Source organism: Coloeus monedula, assembly GCF_965178545.1.
Source record: "Coloeus monedula genome assembly, chromosome: 5".
Lineage (NCBI taxonomy): Eukaryota > Metazoa > Chordata > Aves > Passeriformes > Corvidae > Coloeus > Coloeus monedula.
Window position 1 is genome coordinate 68,704,954 of NC_138785.1, and position 19,620 is coordinate 68,724,573.

Genomic DNA, 19,620 nt, shown 5'->3' on the forward strand with positions numbered 1-19,620 from the left:
TTGATCCTAACAGTGGATTATATGTAAAAATTTAGACTACCCTGCAGCCATCAGAGGGAAAACGATTTAGAAAATTTGCTGTCACTGTATCTTTTTTTCTAAAAAGAAACCCCTGTTCCACGAGTATATGTATGTATTTACATGGTGGATTTCTGTAGTGTTTTGAAGGTTTGATGGTTGTTTTAAGCAAGAAGGCATCTCTGGGGTCAGGGAGCAGGTAGCAGTGATTGTAAAACAAACTGTTTGAATACTGCATGTCCACATGAACTGACTCTAACAATAAAATATTCTCTGAATCCATTCTGTGCTCCACAATGTACGGTCAGCGCCCAATGGAGACAGCCGTTCCAATCATGTATACACAAGGAATATTTGTTATCCATTGTAGTATTTTGCCTGCAGCTTTGAGAGACCCAATTTTATCTTCCCTTAAGCAGCCAAAATGATGTCAGCATCAGCGTGGTACTTTTTTTTCTTTGAATGTTTCAAGAAATTGAGCTGTTTGTTGATAAATGAAGGTTTATGTAAAATACATATGAATTTAAGCAATTTAACTCAGTGCAGTAAAATGGCTTTTGAAATGAGATTTAAATGTGAGTTCTTGAAAATCTGGTTGGTTAGATGTGCAGAAAATAACAGACAGTTGACTACTAATAATGCCATAAACAATAATTAGGCTGTGAGGAGCAGTTAATGATAGATGAACAAGTATATATTATATATCTTCTCAATGTGCATCATCTTGGCCTTATGTTACCGAACTGTGCCTGTGCTATTAAAGTTAACTAGAAAAAATCTGTAGATAAATTAGCAAACAATTTCTTTGGTGTCCTTTCCCTTCCATCATTTCCCTTCCCTCCCACCCTCCCTTTTTTTTTTTTAAGAGAGCCAAGAGACTAAGCTTAGGTCACAGATGAGATGAGTTTGATGACCTCAGCCTATGGCCTCTCAGACATCTGTCTACATCTAGAAACATCCATAGATTTCAGTACCATTTGAAATCTCATGTCAGGAAAGATTCAGGAATAGACTGGGCACACTTAATTCTGCTTGTGACTGTGAAACCTCAAGAAACAAACAAATCATCCCTTTCAGTACTTGGTATTTGGTAAAAGTTACAGTTATAATGCATAAAAGGAAAAACATTCAAAATACTCATTGAACCAAAGTAGGGTTGGTTTTTTTTGTCCTTAGACTATTTATTATCTCCATGAATTCCTCTCTTGTGATAGTTCTTTCTGATGTGTGCATCTCTGTAATGTTAATCATAGAGGTGCAGCCTCTGGGAAAGACACAAACTTTAACCTTTCTGGGTCATGGGTCTTGGAAGCCACTTCAGTCAGAGATCAGCACAGTACAGCGATATACAGCATGTTCCCATTTGTTTTCAGGTCTTTCAGGAAAAGCAAATTAATTATTTATACCTTATCTATATACATTTACTTATTATTAAAGCTCAGTTGTCTTTAGCCTCCAGTAGTTAATTTAAAGTACATTTTTCCTAAGGTAACTTCATCATCTGTGATATAACTTGCACTGTTCATAAGGCGTATCAAATCATTTTAATTAAGAACCCAATCTGTTTGCATGGAAATATTTCCCTTTTTGTCTACGTCTGCTGAACTTTCTTCTTCCCGTGGTGATGTACAAGCCTGTACTGTGATCATTCTTCCAGATACATAAAATAATAAGAATTAATAAAAGAGTATTCTGATACCACTGACTCTTCAGCTATTCATATAATCATATAGGGCCCAAAGAAACCGTAAGAATTTGAAGGAAAAAAATAGGCTTTTTTATACCTTAAGATTTTCCTTGGAATTACATGATAAAAATTAAAGCTTAAAAATTGTTGATTGCATCAGTGTTGCAGATTTTTAATGTTTATTGTGTTACTTGTGATCTTGTAGTTCAGATGGAACATCAGTGTAGTGAAAAATAATAGTTCATTACATAAAAGCAGTGTATGATACCCTGCTTCATGAAAAAGACAGCATATGTTAAGAAACCAAGTAATCGTCTTGGTGAAATAAATGAAAAAAAAAAAATGAAAAAAGCAAGGTATGCAACATGGTGTGCATTAATTGAAACTGCTTTCAAAAGGTACATAATGTTCCAAGTCCTTTTCTACTCAATACTCTGTTCTAGGAAATTTACCTTTCAAAACTGTCAGAGAATTTATTTTAATGCCTTTTGTTTTGCTCTGCAAGCCACTTTATATCATTTCCCAGCAGTCCTGGCTCACTGGGGAGGTTCCAGGAGACTGGAGGTTTGCAAATATGACACCCATCTACCAGAAGAGCCAGAAGGAGGATCTGGGAACTACAGGCCTGTCAGTCTGGGCTTTAAGAAAGGCAGGTCCTGCTTGACCAACCCGATGTCCTTCCATGACAGGGTGACTCACTTGGGGGATGAGGGAAGGACCTGGACAAGTGACATGACAAGAAGTAAGTGGCTTCAGGTTGTGCCAGGGAAGTTTAGATTGGATATTAGGAAAAATTTCTTCAGGGAATGGGTGATCAAACATTGGAACAGGCTGCCCAGGGCAGTGGTTGAGTCACTGTCCTTGGAGGTATTTAAAAGACATGTAGATGTGGCACCTGGGGACATGGTTCAATGTTGGCCTTGGCAGAGCTGGGTTAATGGTTGCAGTCAGTGATCTCAAACGGTTCTGTTTACAGCTCAGGATGAACTCTTTGTGGGCTTTCCACAGTGCCACCATGAATCACAAGCGCTGCAGATGTGTCAGCTCAGCCACCTTGCCAATGCCTGCCTGGCACAGTAAGAACTGTCTTTAAAATTACACCAGTGATCCTGCTGTCGAGAGTAATGGTTGTTGTGAGATGATGGAGTTCCCAGAAGACACTTGTAGGACCAGAGTTGTGCTTTGCTGTGATACAAATTGAACAAAACATCTCTGTCAGATGGTGTTTTCCTGTGTAGAGGAGTTGAACCGTTAAAAAGACAGTGATTTAGCAAACATTTTCATGAGATGTGTTCTCTTTGCAGTATCTTCTTCTTGTAATATGATAAGGCCTTTGAAAAGTTTATCCATTAATCTTTAAATAATACCATCCTATCATAATGCTCAGTGCTGCCTTAGTCTGTAAGTCAGGGTATTTGGCAGTAAAGATCAGCTCAAACAGCAGTAAATCTGTTGATACTGATTATCACCTCTTTGAATCGCCTTTGCTTCTGTAGTGAAATTCTGTGTTACATGAATATAAGTAGTATATTGCTAGGAGAACACGCTGCTCTCTTTACATTATTCAGCAATACAAAGGGAGCTTTTTCAATATTTTTCAATATTTTTTTTTCCCACATCACTGTGTAGGTCATTACATAAATTGATGTCCTTTACACATCTGAATTGTATCTTGCATGTCTGGCATAGGGATAAGGATTTCTTGCAGTTTACTTTTCAGCTATTCAGTTTTAAGTCTTGAGAATAGGAAGTAGAAAAAGATGCACAAGAGTGTTTTGGTTTAATAAAAAAAAAAAGGTGTGCTTCTCAATAACCTCCCATAAATGTTTGTTAGAAAAAGATACACGTATTAGGAGAAGGTTAAAAATATTAGTGTGTCACCAGCTATATGGAGACAGAGAACATGGAATGTGTTTCTCTGGCTAATGGAGTGTGTGTTTTACACATGAAACCTTGCTAGTTTCTTTTTACTATTCTAAACCCATCAACCATTCACTGTAATGGATTGCCTAGCCTGTATATTGTTCCATATGTTGTAAATATGGAATTGATTTTCACTGCCCATCTCTTTGCTTACTGTTTTTCTCTACTCTGATTTTCCCATTTTCTTAGAGTACAAAGATCACTAACATTGGTATTATTTTTACATATTTAATAGGATGTTTTTCTCATTTTGTTTACAAATCTCTGGATATACTACTTTTTAAATTAAATTAAATATTTTTAATATCCACATAGAGCTTGCATGTTTTGTTGTAGTCTGTTAAACTATCTAACAGTTATGAGTAGGCAGGTTTTACTGTGTTCAGGCAAATGTGTTCAGGTTTTTCAATGTGCCAGTGTCTTCTGTTGCTTGTTACAGCTGCTGTGCACAGTGTGGGTTACTGAAGGTACCTGAAGTGCTTGACTGATGGGGTGCAGCTGCTGACTGGTGTTGGGGTGCAGCATTAACAGATTTTAATTGGATGGGGATGTGATCAGTCAGGGACAGCCAGGGAGGTTTTGTGTGTATCAGGAGCTGGTGTGGTGATTCACTAGAGGTCACTTTTTGCTCACTAATGAACCACTCTCTTATCTTAGCAGTAGGTGATAGTGGAGTGCTGGTAGTGCAGTATTTCATGGTGGTACAGAGAAGTGCTCAATTTGGAAGAGGATGAAATTCAAGCCTGGTAACTTGTCATCATCCTGAGTAAATTTGACAAAGCAAGAGAGTTCATTTCAATGTCATAAATGTACCTAATCCCAGTGTGTCATTGTGCCTTGACAGCAAATGGACATTTTCATGTAACACTGTTCTGCTTTTTTCATCCTTTAGTATCTTTGCTGTTTTCTCAGACAGGTAAGACTTGTGCTTAGTTTCAGAGCAAGGTCTCTAGCTAAATGCTTAATGAGATGTGGCTTTGATTTCATATGTGTTTATTTTTCTTGAAGGCATCCTCAGTTTTGTAGTGTGTGTTTGAAACAAGGAAGTATGATGCTTTCTATGCCACCTAGTGAATGAATGATGTTCATAAATGCAAATATAATTGTTTGGGAACTTGAAAACTATCTCTGATACAACTTTTGCTTTTTTCCCTGACTACTTGTTGTGCAACTTTGACAAAAATAAGATGCCAAGCATGTTAGAACTCAAGAGGAGGTGAAGAATAGTAGAGTGCAAATGGCACTGCAGCCCAGTAAAACACACCCACAGTAGCAAGTTCACTCAGGACATCCACTGGTTCTGTTTAGGCCACTGGATGGTTCATTATGCTCCATATTACATGTGAAATTACTACCACCAAACAGGTTATTGAATCTACTACAGACTTGTGGGTTTTGATCCCTTCAGTTGGCCTTAATATGTAGATCTCAATTTTGCATGCAGAATGCAGCATCATAAAGTGTATCTGGTTTTCATTATAATTTTAAAGAGACAGTCAGGTTTCATAATTATTCTGCATATGCCAGAGCCTACTTCCCTTAATCGTCTAAAAAATAGCACTTTGCTTCATGAGGCCCAGACTGATTTAAAACTTGAGAAGTAAATTACTACTCAATAATCCAGTTCTATAAAAGTAAATGCAGAACGTTGTTATGCTGGTTCATTATGTTAAAAGCATAGCACATTATAATTTTTAATGGAATGTGAGTGTAATATATTCTAAACGCCTTCTTTAACACTTTGGGAGACAACTGGATCCATGGTCTTGTCAACCGAGGGGCTATCCACTGCCCACAGAATCTTGTCAGTAGCTAAAAGTAAATTTTTAATAGCAGGACCCTCAGCGTAGTATGTCTGTGACTTAGACAGTTTGAATGAGCTCCACGATTTCAGAAAGGTGAGGAGGAGAAAACCTTCCCCGGGTCACTAACCCGTTTTTTGTCCTTTCATGTTAATTGGCTGTTCATTCCTGGGAACACAGATTGCGCCGCTTCTCCTTTACCTCATCCAATGTCAAATCCCCAAAGAAGCCCTGCCAGCGCAGAAGGGAGCAAGCCATATGGGGTAGGTTGCAGTTGTTCCTTCAGGTCTGGATTTATTCCACTGTGAACAGATGGACAATGGCTGACATCCACTAATGGTTCTCAATAGGTTTCTTCTGCTGTTCATCTCTATCTTCTTTTTCACTTCAGCCAGAACACAGACCGTCCTGGAGATGGTCTGTTAACTCCTCCTGACTAGATAGAAAATAATATGTCTCATTTCACAACAACCAGAAAATGCAGAGGATTTAATTCCACCCTGGTTCTTATGTTTTTAGCACTTGTGTGAAGAGGGTGAGATCACAAAGAAAATCCCTTAGTCACTTAATACAGATAACATCAGAGGAGAGAGTTTTTTTGTGCTCAGTGGTTTGAAGGAAATCTATTCTTCCACTCATTCAGCACACTATAAGCTTTTTCACTTTGTATTTCCAGCATAGAGCTAGTAGAGCTGTTCCATTCTGAGAAAGGAGCAATGCACATTTGTCATTTCAGAAATGACTTTGAATGTTTGACACAGCTGAACTACTTCTTCATTAAGTGGAACTTTAATCTACTACTTTGATCCTTCACCTTCTTTCTAACAGTAGATGAAGGTCCTCTATTTTATTTCATGCTTGCAATGACCACCATTTCTTAAAGATGAGGTGGTTCCCTTTAGTCAATTATTCTTTTTTTCCCATTTTCCCCCCAGAACCTGCTGAAAATTTTTCTCCAAAATGACTTCCACATGAACCAGAAAGCATTAACTTCTTGCAGTGGGAAGTTTCACTCAGAGGAAGTTATAACTGAAAAAAAAGAAGCTGTAATTAAAATACGTGATTGCAAAATCAAAGTAGGCTGATCTCTCTGTGTTATATAAACAAATGCTTTTTAGAATCTAAGTGAAAGAATTAAGGAAATATTTAAATCCAAACAAAGTTTTCTTTCCAGATTTTAGATAAATTGAATTGACTTAGTTTGATTATACATTTAAAGGATCTATTTTGGATACAGGTTAAGTGTTGGGCCTGCTTTATCCAACCATTCTTTTCTTCTGACATAAATCTCTCCTAGGATCTCCTAATAGCATCTACAAGATTTACTGTTGACAAAAGTTAAGATATTCCATTGAAACATAATCTTGCATTTTGATTAAAAATGCATAAAGGTTTTAAATTTATGGCTTTAAAAACTGTTACAATGAATGACGTCTGTTTGATAACAAAGCAAAATCATGCATGAAAGAACCAGCACGCATGGCTGTGACAAACCAAAGAAAATCTGTAAGCACACAATAGCAGTATCTTCTTGTAAGAAAATTGTCAAACCCCACTATTCACTTCAGAAAACATTCAACATATATCTTGGCTCATTGCTTAGAGGATAAAAGAGCAAAACTTCCTTTTTCAGTATCTTCAAAGTCACATCTGCTAATGATAGTGAATCCTAATGCACTGAATTTGTGAAAGCCCAAGGTCACGCCCTTATGATTGAACGTTCTGAGGGGAATAAAACTTGTACTTAAATTATACATGTGGCTGTTAACAGATATGCTTAAAACAATGTATTTGCTCTGCAGCACATGTACTCCTCCAGCTGACTCTTACAGAGCCAAGAAACAGTTCAGGGGCTTTGAAAAATGCCATAATTCTTAGTTCAGGGCACAGAAGACACTCAGCTGTGTTACACTGCTGTTAAAAAAAAAAGGTTGCAGTTAACAGCAGTGCCCAAATGCGATAAGAAGATAGGGATTGTTAGGCTTTGTGGAGGATGTACTTGTATTGTAGCTGTGCAAGCCGTAGTGTAAAACTCAACTGCTCTTGAGTTATTTCACGTTCTTTTTCATCCTGAGAGTCTGCATAGTTTATTCTGTGGAGCAGGTGCCTTGTGGCAGCTGTCGAAGAGCAGGGTGGAGAGACCTTTTGGCTGGGGAGATGGGGTCAGATAACAACCTCTGTCCTTCAGCAGGTGCAACTCAGCTTGCTGCTGCTGGAGGGAACACTGTTGGTCCAGTCAGCATCAGCTGAGAATCCAGCCCATGATGTTTTCCTAGGAAGCGTGAACTTGTGATGAGAGTGCCAGGAGAGGATTGAGTCCAGCGTTACCTACAGTGTGTGTATTTGTTAGGTCTCTGTACAATCAGAAAGGAAAAAGAGCAAGCATATGAATCCCTTCACGAAGTAGCGTAGAGAATACCAAACTGCAGTATTAATAACCTCCTGTTATTGAATCCTCCATCTGTTCATCATGCCAACTTATCCTCACTTAGAGCACTCCCCTTGTCATAATATTTTGCGCCACACTCTCCTCCCTCCCCGAAGCAGCAGTTCCAGTTTAGATCTAAACATTTGCCCAGTCATGTAACCCCACCGAGGACATGGTCTCAGTGCCTGTATCTGTTTATGTTTCTCTATTAAAAAATGCAACTGAATTCTTAATTTCACTTCTGATTTTTTCCTTTTCTACTAGTGTTTTTTTTTTCCTGGAGATTCTTTCATATCCATATTGGTATTCACAGATTCTGCTCTTGTGGTTTAAGCGCGTTTGACCCCCTAATGCTCATTCCTGATACTTTGCCACATGGCAACTGAAGCAGTGAGGGAGAAAAAAAATAATTATTTTCTCCTCAGAGCTTTGATATGTATGTGTTTTTATATTTGTTGCCATCTATAAATGGCAGTAAAGTGGTTAGCCACTTTAAAGTGATTAAACCCAAATTTATTTATACAAACCCCACATGAGGTGCTTGGCTGTATGCTGCTCTAGTGATGCACAGCGAGAATTTAGGGAAACTGTTCTTTGAGGGATGTCTGAGACGTCTGTGCTGAGCCACAGAAGGTTTTCCCAGGAATACAGGAGGAAAATGAAGATAAGTCAGAGGCTGCATAAACTTGTCCTGGGAGTTACCTCCCAATCCTGGTGGATAATCCCGTGAAAGGGACACACTACTTGGGAAATGATAGGGGAAAACAAGTTATTAGGGAGCTGGAGCCAAGCTGCTGAAGACTGCCTGTATGTTAAAATCCTTGACTTGTGTCCTGAACGGATTCCTGAAATCCACACAACTCGGAAGCTGAAACCACCCTTTATAACCTCTGGGTTCAAATATTCCGCTCATAGACAAACCAACTCCCAAAAAAGCCCGAGGGAAAATCTACAGCCCTGTCCGATCTCCCAGTGAATTGCTCTTGTTTGCTACCCAGGAGTCCCTGTCTTTATCAGAGGGGGTTCGGGTCCCTGAGGGACTGCTGGGACCGCTTGCTGACAGGAAATGATCGTTTTATTTCTGGAAAAGCCCAGAGCAGGGATGTTCGCTGCCGGGCTGGGCTGTGGGTGGGGACGGACGAGCGAACGGCCGCGGCTCCGCTTCTCGCTCGCGGCTGGGAAGGAGGAAGGGGCGGCTGTGGCAGTAGAGTGAAAGTTTCGGGGGGGAGCTGGAGCGGAGCTCCGGGCGTTGAGGAGAAAAGAGCCACGGGGCGGGAGGCAGCGGGAGCAAGAGGCGGCGGGGCTATGGCGGCCGCCGCTCCCTCACCGCGCCCGGGCGGGGCTGCCGTCAACCGACCCAGCGGCCGCGGGGGCGCCGCCACCACTTTGGTTTGCGTCGGCCGCCGCCGCCGCCGCCGCCGCTGCTGTTCGGGCGGGGAGGCGCATGGCGGGCGCGGGGTGACCCCGAGGGACCGCGGCCACGTGGGCGCGATGGGAGCACGTCCGTGGGGGACAGAGCAGCCTTTGGGTCACTGCATTTGGGCAGTTCGCTCTCTTTCTCCAATAGCTGTTCCCGCTCGCGGCGGCGCCGACCGCGGGGTTAGTTCTGGGGCTCTTCAGGGCGGATCAGGGAAGCTGCAGGAGGCACTGACCCTCACCGGGAGCAAAATCAGAGATTTACGGCTTTATGTGTTTTCATTCCTGTTAGTTCATGAGGGAAAAGCCTTAGCCGAGTCACAAATACAGCGAAACACCAGAAGTGCTAATGTTTTGGGATGCCAGGAACGGGCAGAAAGTGATGGGCAGGAAGTTCCACCTAAACGTGAAGAGGAACTTCTTTCCTGTGCAGTGACTGCACATGGAATAGGTTGTTTAGAGAGGGTGTGGAGTCTCCTTTGGAGATATTCCAGACTCGTCTGGATGCAATCCTGAGCCATGCGCTCTGGGATAACCCAGGGAGGTTGGACCCGATGACCCACTGTAGTCCCTTCCAACCTGACCCATACCGTGATTCTGTGAACGCAGCCGGTGTTAACTTAGCCGAAGTTTAAACAAAACAAAGCAAAACAAAACAAAACAAAGCAAAGCAGTGGCGACATCGCGTCTCGGGGCAGGTCCCGGTTTCGCTGCGCGCGGCCGAACCAGGCTCGCCCGCCCCGCTGTCTCGTTCGTCTCGGCGCCCGCCGAGAACCAGGAGATCGAGCCTGGGGGGCGCGGCGGCGGCGGCCGCTCCCCACAACTCCCCCCTCCGCCCCACCCCGCCCCTCCCTCCGCGGGGGCGGGCGGGCGCGCGTGCGCGCGACGGTGGCGGCGGGGGCGCGCCCGGCGGCGGGGGCGCGCACCGAGGCGCCGCTCAGTTCGGGGGCGCCCACGGAGCGGCCGCCATATGCCGCGGCTGCCGCGGCGGCTCCGAGCGGCGCTGCCCCCCGGCATCCTCTTCGTCCTCCTCGTCCTCCTCCTCCCCCTCCTCCCCGCGGCGGGCGCGGACGGAGCGCGGCGCCTCCATGGGCAGTTCGCACCTCCTGAACAAGGGCTTGCCTCTAGGTAACCATCCGGCCTGCTCGCCGCGGTGCGGGGCGGGCGGGGAGCGGGGCGGAGATGGGGACACACACGAGCGGCCGCCGCCGCCACCGCGCTTTGTGTGCCCGTCACCGCCGCTCCGGGCCCCGCCGCGGGCAGCGGGACTGCCCTGGCGGCCGCAGCGCCGGCGCAACTTTGCCCGGTGGCTGCTTTTTGAGGTTGGGTGAAAACATAAAGGGAAATAAAAACGAGAGGCGGAGGGGCGGGAGTGCGAGTCGTCCCGAAGTACCAAACTCAAAGGGCGCTAAAGCTGCGCCCGGGAGGGGTTTGGGGTGTTGGGTTCCCCAGGAGGGGTTTAGGGTGTTGGGTGCTCCAGGAGGATTTGGGGGGTTCGGTCCCCCCTCTCGCTCGTGGGGTGAGCGGTGCCGGCTCCGAGCTGCGGGAAAGCTGGGCCGGTGTTTGGATAAACAGGAAGTTTAAAAGCGGCGTTTTATTGCTGTAAAAAAGTGCTTAAGGCCTGGCTGGTGGGATGGTTTTGGCAGAGCTGCAGACGGGTTGTCTATCAGAGGTAAGGCTCTTCACCTTAAATCTCAATTTCTCTTTTTCTTTATTTTCCCTTCTTTTAAATTTTTTTTCAAAGCATGCATTTATGCTGTTGTTTTTTAAGGTAACATGAATAATATGCACGGGGTGATGCTACAGATCTGCCTCCAGAATTGCTTGGCATAAATTGTCTTGTTAATCTGAAGGTGATTTTTTTCCTGCCCCCAGACATAAGGAGACAGAATGTCGATTCTGTTTATAAACATTATCATTTTGTAAGCAAATGATACCGAAAGAAGGCTACAAAGCATAGAAAAAACCCGTTTACAATGTAGATATGAGTCAGTCTGCTATGCTGCTTTGTTTTCCTCTAAAAAATTAAATTCAAAAGTCAGGATTTAAGTCATAGAGCTGAGCTGGACAGAATAATGGTAGAAAACATTGTTAGCAGTGCTGATTTTTAAAATTTCACCTGTTGTAACTTAAATTGAACAATTTCACACCGCGTTATATTTTAGTAAGTGTTGTTCGTATCAGGAAGAATGTTTGCTTTTAGGCCACGATGGAGCAGCTAAGGATAATCATCCCTTTAGCCTCATTGAAAATAATGAGGCCTAATAAACTGAAGTGTGTACTTTCTTTTCCAGTGAATTAAAATTAACTGTCATATTTGCGATGTGTGTACGTGTTTTGAGTGCATTGCACTGATTCCTCCTTCGGGGTCTTAAAAGATGTAAATGTTCTTATTTAGTATTCGAGCCCCTTGGCAAGTAGCTTGATGCCCTTATTAAAATATTTTAAATCTCATTATTCTGTCATATTAGGAAGGGAGCAAGAAAATATTAAGAAAAATAAAACATACTTAAATAATTTCAGATTGAGATCCCATTAAGTAACACTTTGAAAATCTGTTTCTTTTATAAATAAGAAGGGTTAAAAAGATGAGTTTAAATTAGACTGCTAGCAGAAAGATAATTGTCCAGTGCATCTCTTTGTTCTGTGCTCTTATCTGTTTTATCTATTTTTAGCTGTGCGTTGGTGAAGCAGGCATGTAAAATTAGCAGCCCAAACTGCTAACTTCAGTGTATTTTATAATGTTGCTCTTTATTGACCCCCAAAGGCAGCAAGATTTCAATATTGGAATTCCTTAATGTTTGACAGATAGCATCCTCTTCAGTTTATTATTATGTCAGCCATCCCCAGAGTGAGGTAGTGACAAAATATTTTGCCCATTTGCAATTCACTGGTGTATTTCAAACCTAGGGAAACAAAACAACCCTCTGCCCCCAACCTGCCTCTTTTCCAGCCTGAACAAGAAATAGGTGTTTATGAGGTGGCTGCAATTCATAAGCAGATGAGAGAAAGTGGGAGAGTTAAACTGTTCCCTCATTTTTGTCATTGTCAATGTAAAATAATACTTCGGACATGAATTTAGTTTCTCCGTGTTTGATGGCATTGAGGGTGTAAATTGGTGCAGAGTCAGTGGTGTGTTCTCTGTCCTTCTATAAACACGCTCCCCCACCCCTCCAAGAAACACAGATTCAGTATTGCTCCATCAGGGAATGTGTTATTTCATTACTGAATTGGCAAATAAAATAGTAATAATCCTGAGAACTGCTGTGGTCATGCTCAGTAGAAGAGTTTAGTCAATGAAACTGCTATTTTGAAATGAAACTACTCCAGTCACCTTTGTGAATTTTGCAGTTGAGTGTTGTTGTATGTAGTTAGGGAGTAGCTGGAGCGTGCAGCTTCTGATCACACAGTACACTATGCGTAAAAAGCTCCTCATCGTGATGGAGTTCTGATACTTTGTCATCGTGTGGAGTTCTGATAGCATGATAAAACAAATTACAAGTGCCCTTACGCTTGTCAGTTTGGTTACCTCTTGACTTGTCCTTCTGCATCATAAGGATAAATAGTGTCTGCCCTTTGTTAAAAATGTGTGATCCTTCAATTTATTAATCTCTCAGTCTCTGAGAGCTATTGTTTTATTTGCAGTGTAAACAGAGTTGGTTGCAGCACTTAGCCAAAAGTGTGATCCGAGAGATTAGGATTGGGCTGGATACTGTGAAGTGTTATCAGACAGGTACAGTAGTGCACTTGCCAATGTTTTGAAACATAAAGTCAATTCCTTGTTATCAAGTAAGAACATCTACTGCAGATCGGTGACTAGGCTGGGTCATCCCTTTTGGGGAGAAAACTGACAGTCTCCCGAAGTACCTTTTTTTACATGAATATTGTAAGTATGAAAAAAAAAAAAGAAAGGAAAAAGCTTATTTTACCAGAAAATAGTTTGAACATCAGTAAGTGTGTGGAAAGGCACAGATTTTAATGTCTTTTAAGCAAAGATGCTGAGAAGCAACATGATCTTTAATTTGCTTATGTGAAATACAACAGTGAACTTGAAACCATGCTGATGTTTTGGGCTAAAAGTGCTTGTTGCCATTTTGTTTTGCCTTACATACCGTGCATTTGTAATAACTGTATTTTCTTGAAGCTTATCTGGAGCACTTGGCTGCTCGTGTGTGAGAAACCCGCCTTTAAGAGTAGTAGTCAGGTTTTCGCCTCCCAAGCCAGCTGGGAGCATTGATGAGGTGATACTCCAGCATGTGTCAAGCTTTCAAATCCCAGAGCAGTTGGCAGTGCAGCAGCGTAGCAGCCTCCTCTGAGGCTCCCTCACCTCCTGGCCCCATAATTATTTATTTAGTGTGAGAGTAGAGATGAAATTACACTTTTAATACATGTCCTAAAATTTAAGGTGAGGATAGAAGTTGTAGTACAGAGCCCTTTAGCCTTAGTTCCTCAGCTGCACGTGCTTTCTCACTCCCAGACAGCGGAGCAATGGATTTACAGTTTGGGAAGACAAGTTCCCAGCTGTAGTTTTGGGTCTCTTTCTCCCCTACTGCCTCAAGAGCAAAGATGATGACTCATTTTAATCTGTGAATTGATCAGGAAAACATGCGTTGCACATAAATCTAAAATTAACATTTCCTGCTGAAATGTAACCCTTTGCTCCCTCGCCAGTATTCCTCTGGGAGAGCTGGAGAAGTGCGGCGGTGCTTCCAGTTGTGGCGGGTGGTTTAGGATCTCTGAGCTGTGGTTGCGACAGGATCTTTTCCAGTGCACAGTAATCCTCAGCCCATCTCCCCCAGTGATTAACGTGATTGGGAGTGTTTTGGGAATATGACAGCATCCGAGTGTTGGCTGAGTGAAACTGGTGTGTGGCTTCATGTGGTGGTGCTGTGCGGAGGGGAAATGGACTAAGTGTCCCAAAATGTTCATGATGCGAAAAAGTCACTGAGAGTCCCTGGATTAGACTTTTTTGGCGCTTTTGGGGCCCTTTGATGTTCAGCTTTGGTTTGATGGTTGACATGAGTAAAAACTTCAGATTGTTTTTGAATGTGGACAGAGACCTATCTGGTTCCTTGAGGAATAGGAGACAGTCCCTGGGCTCCTCTAATTTGTGCTGCCTGGTAGCTGAGATATGTGGCCCATCGGGATGGGCCTCCAGCCCCACCCTCAGGCTCTGCCTGCTGGAGATGGCCTAGGGATGGATGCCTGCCCAAACCTGGGTCTTTACCCTTTTGGGTGCTCCATCAGTAATGAAATAATAATTAAAGAAAAAACTTCACAAGGTAAAATTAAATGCCAAATAAAAAGAAGTCACTTAAAAGAAACCTGTCCTGAAAAACATCTGTGCATTAGGTGGGTAGGTTAATTGTTTTTTGATATGCAAAACATAAAGTGTTTTGTTTGCTATAGCAGAACAAGAGATGAATTTTTGAGGAGGATTATGAATTAGCTTGTTTTCTCTTATGGAATATTTTTGTCACTTCATTTCAAACATATCATGTTTCCTATATTATTATTCCATTTACTAATTATCCAGTTTGTGTCTAATCAACATAATTGAAAATTGACATTGTTTGATTTTTTTTTTTTTCTTTGAACTAAGTGTAGCTAATGCAATAGCATGTTTCATGCTGGTATTTATTTCAGACAACTGTTGCTCATCCTTGTGTTTTCATCTTTTTTTATACTTGCCTTTTTCAAGGGACTTTTAGAGGAATATGCTTGCAGTGTACCTGCCAGGGTAGTAAGCCAGAAGGAATTCTATGCAGAAAGCAGAAAAAGCTGGGACTGGGGACAATTGTTAAACTAATTCTGAAGCTGAGGTATTAATAGAAAGCTTTTATTTCTGTTGCATATGAAGCCTTTGTTATTTCAGTATTAAAGCACAAGGTAATGTAGTTATATAATTTTGCTTTACATGAAGTATTTTAAGGCATATTTTAGCAGTTCTATTTACAGGTCAGTGGATGTCCCTTGTCTGTGCCCAAACCACTTTCAGCAAGTTGTGTCACCACCGGCAAAGTTACATAAGTCTGCAGTGAAAGTCGTTCGCTCTTTCTGCCTGTGCGTGTGCCAGAGCACACACCACGTCACCCCTCCTCTCCTTTTGGTCTATTTAGGGGAGCTCTGATGCCAACTTACAAAAAAGTGGAAGGAAGCAGGGAAACATTACTTAGTTGACTTGAGTCACAGTTCCAGATTCCTGTGTGCAGTCCAAACTCTGTATTGTTGGATGTGCTCTAATGGTCTTCCTGAACAGCCCCAATATTTTTTGATAGATTCCGTCGTCTGCTGTTGGACACGGGCACACCCTGTGATGGTGGGAGTGAGGGTGGGGGTTGTGTCCCAGAGGGATGTGCTGAAAGCTTTAATATCAATGAATTCTCCACCACCCTGTGGAACATGACAAGAGCATAACTTTTGCTGCCTTTCAAAGCAGGCGTTGCTTTGGCACCTTCTGTGCTTGGTTCATGCGTGACCTTCTGACGCAAGAAATGTCTGTGGTTGGGGAAACCACAGTGGGCAGCCCAGTATGCACATTTACCTGGTGTGTCTGGTTTTGTGCAGTAGGGATGTGGGCCCTCACCCATGTTGGACAGTCAGGGTGGGGTCTGCCCACAGCAGATAGTGGTTTAGGAGAGCTGAGCCTCTAGGGACAGCAGAAGAGAGTGGTCCTGCTTTCAGTTTTGCAAGTCAGAGTCTCTGAAAGCCAGGCTCCGTGTTGCTGCCGCCATGTGGCAGATTGTTCTTCTCTCCCACCCTTCAAACATGATCAATAGGAATTAGCCCGTGGCTGCCATGTGATGACAGCAGGAATGGCAAATGGGACTCTCCAAGGCTGCATTCCAATCAAGCTGTATTCCTCTCCTATGGCAGGACCATGCACCATGTGCCTGGCCAAGCAGAGGAATGGCCAGTGGGCTGTCCTGCAGCATGCTTGGACAGTGCACTGGCCAGGCAGAGCTCAGAAAAGAGCCAGGAGAGAAGCAGCACTGCAGGGGATTTTCATCATCTTCTACTACGCATGGATTTTTTTCACTCTGCAGAATGTCATCATAGCCCTTGGGTGAGTCAGAAGTTGGGAGAATGAGCCAGAAAGGAGCTGTACCAGGATGCGTGCTCTCCAGTTGGATTGGGCTGATGTGCAGGAGGGTTTGTAGGAAGAGAGAGCTGCCCCAGGCAGCTCTTAGTCAGACTTACAGTCAGCAAGAGGTGCTGCTGGGGGCTGACAGACGGTAATGACTGTGCCATTGGTGCAGATCCTTGTATCTTTAATTTATAATTGCAAAGTTTCCATCTGCTTCTGTGGTATTTTTACCTGAATATGGATTTTCAGAATTAACCTTCTATTTTAAGCCAAACAGTCCAAAATTGATGTTGCTTTTTGCATATTTGCAGCACTCTCGATTCTGTAAGGAAAATGTATGGCTTAGCAGAAGCAGTGGTGTGGAGCACTTCATCAGAATTCCCAGATGAGTCAAATTTCGTTAGATGGTTGCAGCCAGTTTGTCTCTTGCTGTGTGCATAGCTTCAGTCTTTGCAGAGTCATGCAGGACAAAAGTGTTTAGCAGAGATAACCACAAGCCAGTCTCCAAACTCTTAAGCTGATACTTAAATATTTTTTCACTTTAATGTGTTGTACCAGATATGTTAAACTGTTTATTTGCAACCGGTTAATGAGCATTTTCACATTTGTGGTCTACCAACCATCTTAATGTGTGTCTGGTGCTTCAGTGAACAGTATGAATGCATATCACAGCCTTTCTCATGTCGTTGATTTTCCCATTCATATAATCAGGGTTACTGAGAAGTGATCTTCAGTAATTCAGTGTTGTATGTGTGTGTTCCCATGCTGACGGGAACTGGCCAGTTAATTCCACCCTAACACGTTATTTTTTGACTACGAAAGGTCATTAAGCTACTGATCAAAGCCACTCTATCATTTTAGGTTTTATTTTGCATCCCCACGAAATTTTCTTCTGCGTACTGAAAGTCTCTCTGTGCTGGTTGTGCTTTTTTTCCCAGCCTGTCCTGTGCCAGGATTACTGTCTTTCATTTCTGCTACCAGCAGAAAGTCTTGTTAATTTTCGTTGGTTTGCATTAGGTTTCAGAATCCTTTAAGTTAAAAAATACGCAATATCAATTTTTAGTACCTCTCTAAACTAGTTACTTGCAGCTAAAGGATTTACTACCTTCACCCTCAATCGAGATTTGCAGTGAATACTGCAGTTGCTTTATCCCATAAATTCTGTCAAATTTTCATTCATTTTTTTCAGCTCCTGTGAGACTCTCAAGTCACTTGAATTGTATTGAATTTGCAGAGAGTTCTCAATGTGGAATCTTCTGTTGTTACCCTAAAACTGAAGTGGCTTCCTTCATCTGCCCTTCCTGAGATCCATGGTCAGCAATTTAGTCACCACAGCACTGCTCCTTTGTGAACTTTAAACTCAGCCCCACCAGGCAGCACATTTTGTATTTTTTATTTTTATGAGCAAAAGCAGCGTCTAAAATGACCTTTTATCTCTGTAGAGCTGGATGTATTTTAGCCACGCCAGTCGAGATAAAAAGAATGTCTTGCATTTTTTAAAAGCTTGTGGGAGGAGGCCCACAATAGAGGTTCCATTGTGCTCTTAGTACTGAGTGTACAGGAAATCACAAATTAGCTATGACGAGAGTATTACAGGGGAGTTTAAAGTTTACTTAATTCCTATAGTATTGTATGGTTTTGAAAGGTTTCACAATACATTGCCTTTTGGGTCTGGTTATGTATGTTGTTTGTATTTGTCAGACTTCTGTTCAAGGCTTTCTCTTACCATGTCTTTGTTCAAAAGGTCTCATGTTTTGAATCCATGAATCCAGATGACTTTCCTTCTTACTGTAAATGCAGAGGTGTGCAAATACTCTTGGCATTTGTCTCATGGCACCCTGCAGCCATCTCAAATTTAAAGCCAGCATTGTGTATTCAGCAGTGAGAACTATCTCCTTAGAGAAGGAAATAAGAAAGGTTTCTAGTAGGAATTTGGAAGAACCGCAAGCTGCAGGCACACCTTTTCCTTTCTTAGCAGATTTGGATCCTGCAGGACGTTGAATTATTCAGCTTCCGGTTGCTATCGATGGGAGTTGGAGTGGGCTCACAAATTGAAAGGATTCTGGCTGCATCCTACAGACTAAACCTAAGTTACTGAAGGATAAGACTTCTACTAAAATTTTGTTCAAAGATTGGTTTGTTTCATTACTTGCAGTTGAGGAACGAGTTCTGCCACTCAGTTGAAAGACCCAGGATTATGGGAACTCTCCAAAATCATGAGTCTTATTTTCTTAGTCCTGTGAATAAAGAAGGTACAAAAGAGCGTCTTGCATGGAGCTGGTAATTGAGAACTTGAAGAACTGTGAATACTGCAGTTTTGCATTGATTTTCATAACCTTGCTAGCATCTTCCCTCTGGACTGTTTTTTAAGTCTGTTAAATTCTGTTAGTGATTTTTCTGAGCTTTGTGGCTTTGTTTTAAAAAAATATATATATTAAAAAAATCTGTTAACAAATACATAAATAGAAACTATTTTCTTAGACCCACAGTCAAGGGGAAAAAAAAACCTCCCAAGTAATTGAAAATGAAGTTTGGGGTTTTTTGCTGTCCTGGGGATACTCCGTCATAGAAATGATGAATATTTCAAAGTGTGGTTTACACAATTCCAGCAGCTATTGAAGTGCCCTGAAGATTTATTGGCAGGAGGGGATTTTCCTTTTTTTTTGTGCAGGAAAAAATGATGTCTGAAATCATCTACTTCTCTCTCAGATTTTCAAAGAGAATTAGTAAAAATTGGTTTTCATTTTAGAAGACTAATTCTAAAAAGAAGATTAAACAGTGGTTGTTTTTATAAATAGTAAATAACCTCATCTAAGATGTCTTTGATCACAGAAGTGCATAGTGAAAGAAGTAGTCCATGAATAACCTGTATAACACCTGGGAAACTGCTTGCATTTACTTAAGTATGATTTTAAATCAAGTTAGTTAAGGTAGTGCAAGCCTGTTTGAACTCTTTTTTAAGTAAGTAAAGTGGGACTAAGTGTACTAAGCTTATTTCACATTTGCATTAAGATATTTAGGAATCAGGAAAACCCAATTACTTTGTGCTTTGCAATGGCATTGTTAGGCATGTGTGTTCTAGTTTTGAAGCACACTTGAGCATATAAATACAGCTGCCTTGTGTGGGATTTGTACCTATTAAAGGAACATCACTGAAGGACCTGTGTTAGGAATTTAATGTCCTACATGAGAACTGAATCACCTTCCTGAAGTCTTTTTTTCTTTTTTTTAGTTTGTTTTGTTTTCTTTGGTTGTAGAA

At 42.0% G+C, this 19,620-nt stretch overlaps 1 protein-coding gene across 7 annotated transcripts in view; it reads left to right on the forward strand.

The window, feature by feature from the left end:
• CTBP1 (C-terminal binding protein 1) overlaps window positions 1-19,620 on the forward strand; it is a 236,430-nt gene that overhangs the window by 161,002 nt on the left and 55,808 nt on the right. For 3 of the 7 annotated variants that reach the window (XM_082282085.1, XM_082282086.1, XM_082282087.1), the window contains exon 1: window positions 10,192-10,402. The exons of the other annotated variants lie outside the window; for them this stretch is intronic. In XM_082282085.1, coding sequence (XP_082138211.1) covers window positions 10,363-10,402 — 40 coding nt within the window. In that variant the 5' untranslated portion in view covers window positions 10,192-10,362. Of the gene's footprint in view, window positions 1-10,191; window positions 10,403-19,620 lie in introns of those variants that run through there. 7 annotated transcript variants of the gene reach the window in all.